General features: G+C 45.4%; 1 protein-coding gene across 2 annotated transcripts in view; it reads left to right on the top strand.

The window, feature by feature from the left end:
- Positions 1-4,048: 4,048 nt before the first annotated feature.
- PCYT1B (phosphate cytidylyltransferase 1B, choline) overlaps positions 4,049-9,500 on the top strand; it is a 1,395,913-nt gene continuing 1,390,461 nt past the window's right edge. For both annotated transcript variants that reach the window (XM_085622422.1, XM_085622421.1), the window contains exon 1: positions 4,049-4,398. In XM_085622422.1, coding sequence (XP_085478548.1) covers positions 4,282-4,398 — 117 coding nt within the window. In that variant the 5' untranslated portion in view covers positions 4,049-4,281. The remainder of the gene's footprint in view (positions 4,399-9,500) is intronic.

The raw sequence follows: 9,500 nt of genomic DNA, 5'->3' as shown, positions 1-9,500 counted from the left end.
CAGCTGGATTTGGAGTGTCCCATGACGTCTGCAGCTGATGGCAGTATCGGCAACCGGATTGGAGCCAACAAGCCTTGGCAACTGCAAGTCTTGTGTAGACTGAAGAAAGTCGATGGTGCAGACCAGCAAGGTCTGAGAGACTCACCCAGCAAGGGTAAGTGAGGGCCGGCCTGGCGCAACCAGGGGAGCCCTTTGAGTTGATATAAAAGTCTTCAGGGGACCCACTAGCCAATGGGCAAGTGATCGCAAAGACACCTCTTCAGGAAATGCTTCACAGGAGCCCACGGTCACTCGGGATGGGGTAGGCTGCTGATTTTTGGTGCAAGACCTGCTGGAGGCTTGGGCCACAAATGGTCCAATGCACAAGTTTGTAGAACGTTGTTTAGGCTTTGCACTTGACAATAGTGCACAGTCCCCGGGTATTGCTGTTCCTCATCACTCGTGGGGTCCACTCGCCACAGCTTCACTGGGGACTCACAATGGCCGTCGGGAAGTCAGGAAATCTACTTCCGGGGCAGCAGGGACTTCGAACTCCGGTGGGAGTGGGAAAGTTTGCAACCCTTGATTAAGGTTTTTGATGCCTGCCAAGCAGGGGAGTCACTCCTTGACTCCAAGGGAGATTCTTCTGTCTTCCAAAGGTAGTGGAACGTCGAAGGGCCAGAATTCTTCTTTGTAGAGCGTCATCCAGGGTTATCTGATTTGTAAAGGCAATGCTTGCTATCTTATAGTGAAGATGGGGGAGGGACTAGCTCTATGACAACTCCTCTAGGAGGGTCAGGGGAGGGGGTGGTTACACCCATTTCCTTTTGTCCAGTTTCACGCCAGAGCAGGGGCAGGTAGCCCCTGAACCGGTTGGAGCTGGCATATGCACAGAGGAGCCTACTGCTCCCCCAATGCAGGACTTCAAAGCACTCTAGGAGTGCACCCACCCAGCTCCAATACACTAAATCCTGTTTGGAAGGTGGTGACACCTCCCTGTGACAGGATGCCTTTTGTTGGGCCTCCTCCACTGCGAGTGTCAGTCAGCAGCAGGAGGGCAGCCCAGTGTCTGTGCTGGTGGCATCCATTTTGTGATGCCAGGGCTCTATAGGATTTCTGTTGTTTAGTACAGTGGGTACATGTCATCCCCTCTAGAAGGGTGGGATCATACTCCCACACCAGTTACTGGTGTGGGGGTATGATTCCAAGTTGTTTGACACCAAACATGACATGTTTTGATGCAGTCATTCCAAAGTTAGCATTTACCGCAAGGTTATAATGCACTTAAGAGTATATGGTTTAACCGCATCCACAAACAGCCACAGGGAATAGACCCTGCCAGCTGCAGAGGGGCCCTGCTCAGGCAGAGGCACCCCCTCACATAGTAAACCAAGCACCCTGCCCTCAGGATTGATAGGGCCTGCCATAGGGGTGGCTGATAGGTTTATATGTGTGTGTATGGTGAGATATAGGACCCTATACCTCTGTGAGGAGTGCTAACACTACCTCACACAGTAGCAGGCCTGTGGTGTCAGATTGAGTCTGCTTCACAGGGGTGGCATAATACATGCTTCAGCCCCTGGTAGGGCTGTGAAGTACCAATGCCCTAGGTACCTAAAGTACCATATACTAGGGGCTCATAAGGTACCACAGTATCCAATCACTAGTGCATCTAATATGCACACCAAGTCGTTTAGAGAGAACAGAGAGACTGGGGCCCTGATTAGCAGGGACCCAGCCAGACTATGGCCAGAAACCAGTGTATACATCAGAAAAAAAGTGGGGGCAACGTAAGTGCAGATCCTACTCTCCTACAGCTATAAATCATTGTAATCTACAGCGACTCGCGGTTTAGGGTTTGCCTCAACAAGTAACTTGAAAATGGCTATAATGGCACTCTTATGTTATTCACAGGGACCACTAAGGTCCAGTTGAACAGTTAACGCATTAAAAGTAGTATCCAGTTACAGCTAAACAAGTGGTTCCCATTAACTTGCAGTAACTTCTGTGATGGGTGTCCAAGCTGCACACCAAGACTCTCCCAGCTCCAGCAAACTTCAAGTGTTGGGACTCGGGCTCCCAGGCTCCACCTCAGCGTCCAGTGGTGATAAGGCTTCTTGGCGTTGGGCTCTCAAAGGAGCAGGCTTCTCAGCTTTCATGGCCTTGTGCCTGTACCAGGGAGTCAGCCAATTGACTTTTGGAGTCACCATCTCTGTCTGGGGCAGAGGGATGACTTTTCATCCAGCGGAACACCACAAGCACAATCCTTTCTTTGCTAGCCCACGATACACCATGTGCAGTCCAGCCTTTGGTGCAGCCTCCCTTGACTGGGTCCAGAGACAGCAGGGCAGTCCTTCTTCGGTCCTCTCTCCAGTCCAAACATGATCTGAGGTCTGGGTGCCAGGTGTGTCATTTGTATGCCCATTTCTTGCCCTCTGGGATGTGGCGACGAACTAGCCAATGGGCTACTGGGTCCTTTCCCTCCTAATGACAAGTTCCTGCGAAGTGTGCCATCTAGCTAGCCCAGAATTCACTATTTGACCCACTTCCAACATTGCAGAACCCCTCACTTGGTGTGTGGAGCTCACTAGCCCAACTCACAGGTGTAGCTACCTGGGGGTTACATGCCTTCAGCAAACCCATTTTTGGCCAGCCAGTCTGCTAAAACAAAAGAGCAGCACCCCATGTGTTACTACCATTTGTCCTTCAGAGGCGGCTTCCCCTTTGAAGCTTGACTTTTGGGCTTAAACACAAAGTGGCCATCTTGCCAGGAGGAGGCCAGACCTCAACTCTCTGCAGATCCTTTGTGTTTCTTTCTGAGAGAAGTTCACACTTCTCCCTGGGAGGGGAGAAGGCTGTTTTGAAGATAATAGCTTGTGTGCAACCATAAAATGCTACTGGAAACTTTGGGCAACAAAGTGGCAAATTTCTAAAGCTGACATTGGTACCAACATTACATTAATTTCGACATGTGTAAGAAGTTGTGTTTAACTCAATGATTCTTTTGATACCTTGAAGTATCATATTTAGTAGTTCCATTCAGAAGTTAGCACTGCTGAGTTGTCAGCGTGCAGCTCTATATTTGACATTGGGGCTACAAGCATTTTTACAGTAAAAACGACAATGAAGGGTTTTTTACTGTCAGGACATAGAAAGTTAATAAAACACATGTCCATCTTTTTGATATATACTGCACCCTGCCTTTAGGGCTCAGTAGTTGTGGCTAAGGGCTGACATTAAATATTTAAAAAGGGAAGCTTTAGGCTTCATCATTGTTTTTAAATGGCTAAGTCACATTAACAGATTAAGAACTGCTCTGCCAGCAATCAATGGCGGGCTGGGAGGCATGCTTTTCTTTCTCACACCTGTTGTGGCACAATAAGTGCTGGAGTGCATGAGGGCCATTTTAACTTACTGATACTGGGCACCCCTGCTACCACACACTAGGGAAAAAAGAGGTCTGTTTACCCAGTACTGTATCTCTAACAATCAGAAACAATAAGCATTCCAGGACCTTTCTTTGACCGATCCCTTCTTGGATTTTGAGACTTATTTTGACATTCAGAATGCCTGATTACAAATTACACAGCATTGTACGCGATTTTACTGTTACTGTAAGTAAATCTGTACCAGTACTGTATATTAGTAAAATCCCATGGAATAGGAAATTGCGCCGTGGGACTGATTTTCCCCTCTTAAAACCACACAGAATTGCCAATTCCGCAGGGGTGTTAAACACATACATTATTGCCGCAGGTAAAATGTGATGGACTCAAACAATTCACAAATAAAAACTTTTAAAAGTGCTACGTCTCTGATGGTATGATCGGCCTTAAACAACTCTATTACTCTTGAAAGGAAACTAAGTATTTGAATATTTTTTCTAAAGTGGTTTTCCTCACACAAGTTGTATATTTTAAAAGCTTTTAAGTTAAAAACATTAAAATATTGCACTGCTCAAGCAAAGGAGACCCAGTGTAGGTCGGGGTGCTCTGAGCAGCCTCCTGGCCATACCGTGCACGCTGTACTGATGCCGAGTGGCTACAGGCTGACAGTAGCCAACCAGAGAGCATGATGCAAATGGCAGCTCTGTTCCCTACCAGCTGCTCTCTTGCCGGCTTGTTGTTATAGTGATTAACCCAGGCCCTGCGTCTCAGCATCCACCAGAAAGAGACGTTGTTACTACTCTGGGGAAAAGACGAAACTGAAAAAAATAATAACGACAAAGAACATATTTCTTTCCCTGGTTGTGAGCGGAGTAACGGCGAGCGCAGGCACAGCCTTAAGAAGGTTTTACTGGCCATGCCAGTGCTCAACACTGTTGCTGAGTCAGAGACAGGCTTCGCCAAATCCCTCTCTTATGATCTTCTTACAGAAGCCATGGAAGAAATAGAGCATACATGTCCCCGGCCTCGGCTGGTAAGTACCAGACCAGACGTTTGTTTCACGGGTATGACATTGAGCGTAGAACAGCAGCGATGCCGTGCTTGTCACGGTTCATTTTTGTAAATAATTTACATTTGCTTAATCCGTATCAGCTGCACACGCTGTCTGCAGCGGAGTCGGAGAAGCTATCACGATGTGTGATAACCTGTTTTGTCTTGTAAAGACAGGTCGGATTTCTATTTTTTATTGAGGGCGCTGCCTGGGTGGCAATGGTAATCGGTGCATTGTTTCATCTGAAATCATCCCCACCAATGACTTGTCAATCCGCACAAACAAAACAAAAATGAAGCAGGCTACATGTAGAGAGCGGAGTACACTGGGAAGATGACGATGGGTAACATGAGGTATTGAAAGACATATAGAGATTTAGGGATTCAATTAAACAAAAGAGGAGAAAGAAGTATGGAGAGAGGCAGGGAGCGACAGAGTTAAAGGGGAAGTGGCATGTGGGCAGAATGCTCAGTGAATGGCGAAGCTGCTGCATGTGTCCATGCACTGTTGTAATATTTTCACTGAATTGAGCTATGGAATTTTACAATGAACAATCAGCTGCTGGATTGCTCCTCACACTGAGGTGTTTAACATACTGAACGAAAGCGCGCAGGTTTTGATGATATAATTTTCTTTATTGATTCCTTGAGATAACCTTTTTTGCCACAGCCTACCTGAACCACTGACTGGGTGGTATAGAAAGCTAATTTGTTGCATTTGAAAGTTATGTCATTCTTACCTCACCCGTAAAACTCCAAGGTTTTGATTAGGCAACCTAGAGCAGCATCTTTTTACTTACTGTGGTTTCCATTCCTAGCCCACCCCTCTAACCCTGTAGCACCAAATAAACAAGCAGTTGCAATGCAATAGGTCTCACATTTTTTAGAGTTAGAGCTATTGGAATTGTAAATAAACTATGTGTTTTGGTTTGGAGTGTTGTGGATGTATGAACAGAGACACAGCTGCATCACTGCCTAGAGGTCTTAGAATGAGGAACAACTGACGGGACCAAAGATGCAGCTGCAGCACTGTCTGGGGGACTATGAATGAAGAATTGCTGATGAGACCAGAGAAGCAGCAATAAATATACCTATGAGCTATAAGTATTTAGGCATTCAGCATATTTATTGCATTATACAAATGAAGCACTTTTACATTTGATCTAAAAGCATAATACCCCAAGCATGAGACCCACTGTGCCCTTTACAAGTAAACGATCCAAACAAAACAAGCTGCTTATCCGGAGAATTCGAGGTAGTCATAGACAGAATGCTTCCCTGCTACATTTTTCGGGCAATACATTTTGCGGTGTACATATTAGCAGTTTCTCCAACGAAGGAGGAGTGCGGATCCAACAATGGTGATGAAACTTTAAAGTGCTAACCAAGCCGATTGGTTAAAGTGCTTTGTTACTTTTATTTGTGCTGTATAAAAATGCTAAAAATAAAAAGCATACAGAAATCCGAGGGTGGAAGAGGCAAGCAACAACAGATGGAGGGAGGGAGGGCAAGTGGGCGCAACAACAGATGAAGAGAAGGCATGTGGGGGCAACAATAGGAGGGAAGGCAGGTGTGTGCAAGCAAGAACATGGCTAGAAGGGGAGGGCGGGTGAGGGCAATGAACAACATGCGTAACAAATGAAGGATGGAGGTAGGAAGCAGTAAGATTGCCTTTGATTTACTGTATTTGACAAATTCCTGATGGTACTTGCTATGTTGGCCAGCACAGTGAACTGTTCTAGTGACGGTTTCAAGCTCTATGCTGTGCACTGTTCAAGCATAGCACTGACGAGCTATGCAGTGCTTTGTACATGCCCAGCAATTTAGATCAATGTAGTGCACACCACTACCAGAGCATTTAAGATCTATGCAATGCACTCTTCTAGCACTGTGTTAAAAGATCTAAATGGTGCTCAGTAGAAAAGACAACATTACCGCTTTGTGCAGTGCACTGTTCTGCAGAAGTACTGAAATGATAAGCAGCAGCCTTTAGTAGGGGTGCAATGGCATACTATACAGTGCACCACAGATCTGTGCAGTACATTGCAGATTTATGCAGTAGACTAGACTAGGGGGTGCACTGACTTTGCAGTGCATTGTAACAATGGAGCTAGCCTGGAGGGCGTATAGAATGCATTGTAGTATGACATTACTTGATATCCATAGTGCAGTGCACTAGAACAACATTTAAGATTAATGCAGTCCATCACCCCAGTGGAGTCACTTGTCCACTAAGTTATTACATACGAGTAAACTCAATTTTAGCACATTTTGCCTGATGACTCAAACACCTGGATCTCTATTAGATATGCATGAAATTAAACACTTAAAGTCCGTTTCCTTGTACCTCTGATTTACGTGCATGTGTCTGTGAGAGTTTAGCTGGGGCAGATGGCACCTCTGTCTTCAGTACTCAAACACTCACGCGCACACATACATGTCCTACTAACATGAATGTGTCGGCGAGTGGAAACCCTACAAGTTTCCTAACTAAAGCCAACAATGAAGCCTGGAGTTCAATGTTCAGAGCGGTAGTCCCTGTAGCTCAGACTTTGTTGCGTCCCAATCGGTAATGTCATATTTAGTCAAAAAGGGCCCACATAATATTTCTAAAACATTCTTATAAGAATGGAAGACAATAGATCTTTTTTAAATGCTTTATGTAAGTACTAAGGTCAAAATTCAGAATATGCCATCAGTAAATTAGCAGCAAAGCATATAAATCATAAGTAAAAGAACTCAGCACAGTTCAGTATGAAATCTGGCATACATTCGCCTTCTGAAAATTGGAATAGGAGCTTTCAGCTGCTAGTGAGATGAATGTACACTCTAGAGCTTTGGACAATGGGGTTCATACATTCAGTGGGTACACAGGATTCTTTAAGCATAAACAAATAGTAAACAGTCTAAAATAATAATTTCTACATAGAATGCATTCAGTGATTTTCCCAGCACCAATACATTATGGTTCGGTCATTCTCACAGTCTTGGTTAAATAGTTTAACAGATACAATGTTGACAGGACTAGGATGAGCAAGATTTGTCCTTGGTTTAGTACATTCAGAAAAGGAAACTTTTTCTGAGAACATTTTCTACCGACTTGTGTAAAAGTATTAAAGATTATTTTAGAAACATAATCAACAATAATATCACATGATATAGGATGATGTTTCAAAAAGATGTAAGACGATGTAAACACGGGTCGGTATTAGCAGTAGCTCAAATAAAGTAGGTTATTTTTTATTAACAGAAAATTAGTGGTCACACGTATTCCACAGGCTTACTGTACACATACTTGACATACACACGGAACGCAAGTGCAATGTACTGGGTTTCATATAACAGGAGAACTTTACTGGAGAGTGGGTAGTGGGCCTCACTTTTACTGGAACAGATAAAATGGTCTGGTCAATTATAAAATCACAAAACATGCAGCACACTGCCAACACTGCTTTATGTGCTATACCCCGAACAAGGATGGTAGGCCTCTGTCCACTATGAGGACAGACTTGGTGGGCCCCTCCTGGTCACAGGAAAGGACCTGACAGAAATCAGGAACAGTCCTAGGCTTGTGTGCTTCCGCTAAGTTAGCGTGACAACAGGGGCAAAACAAAAGTCAGAATAGCAGATTTGCATGCAGGCAGCCCATCAGTGCATGGGATTCACCTGTATACCCGGCAGGGGACATTTCTGTCCCAACATAGGGCTGGGTAGTAAGAGCCTGAAAACCATCTGAGAAAGTTGTAGACTTCCTTCTGCTGTTGCAGTGTGCAATTTTGAGAGTTTGAGTGTGGGTTTTATTGACTCCCATATACATTTTTAGGTGTCGCCTAGGCAGCGCAGCGCATGCGCGCTGTCTCTTCGAGACATGCTGTATTTACAATGTGGGCTTCAAGCACTTCCCATTTTTAGGTCGTGCCTAGAGCAACGCATGCGCTGCTGCTCGACTTTTAGTAAGGGGGATTTCAAAGTGCTACCCTGGCCTAAAGCTTGCGTGCATGTGCGCGTGAACGCGCGCAGCCGCCATCTGCCTTTCGTATCTCATTAATTTACATTTGCGAGCCGTCATGGCTCATTAAGTGCTTCGCACACAACTCCCTCCGCCGCTCTCTTCCGCTGCAGCCCCCATCTACATCTATACATTCGCAGATAATATAAATATAGCTTGTTTTTTGCGCAGAAGTTTAGCAAGTTTGCATTCTTTGACAGAGCTTCTTGGGGGCCAGTTAAGGGATCAGCTGCTTCCTCCCAGATACAACAGGCGGGTTTGCTCGAGATGACACCACTGGGAAGGAATCCATATCAGATTTAGTAATGTTTATGTGAACACCACAAAGAAGGCTTGTAAGAAACACATGTTTTCCGTTTGCATGAGGGACGAAGCACCAAAACCGCTTGCAGGCTCAGATGGTGGCATGACTCTGTGGCCCTTCTAAAGGGGCGGCCAAGCCCCGGTATACACCAACCTGGCTTAGGCACCGCTGGAATCTTTCTTTCCGTAGACGCACTTATGCTGGCTTATCTTTAGATGTTTGGCCCTGTGTTTTATCCTTATAGCTGTGCTCTGCGAATAGGTAGTGCCCTGGAGCGTGCAGTGCTCTGTGTGGCACCCTGCTGGCACACCTCTCCTAGGGTTTTTTGCATTACACATGAGCTGTCGAGTTTAAAAAGAACGCAGTGCCACACATTCCTACGAGTGTGTCAAGTAACAGGACTTGTTGCTGTGTTTCCCACGAGTCACACCCCCCTCAGTGGAGGGGTGTCTGTATCAAGTGTCTTAGCTCACAGATCACACACTGAACCCACAGGGAACTGGGACATTTCTGCTTCTCTCTGTATTGGGGATGGTTTATTTTTCTAAATCGGGCCAGGCTTAATATTTTTACACTTTTATATTGTTGGCATTGGAAAGTTACCGAATTGCTGACAGCTATTCCACGCCTTCCCGATGTCAGAATGTGCCCTGTACAAATGATATAAATATACTTACAGGCTTACAGGCTTGAGCCGGGTGTGCCAGGAGAGCGTGCGGCTAGCAAGGTATTGGGATAGTTGTCACTCGCTTCTATTCCCTTTTTATTCCGA

The sequence above is a fragment of the Triturus cristatus genome, chromosome 8, assembly GCF_964204655.1.
Source record: "Triturus cristatus chromosome 8, aTriCri1.1, whole genome shotgun sequence".
NCBI lineage: Eukaryota > Metazoa > Chordata > Amphibia > Caudata > Salamandridae > Triturus > Triturus cristatus.
This window is presented reverse-complemented; position numbering and strand designations above follow the sequence as displayed.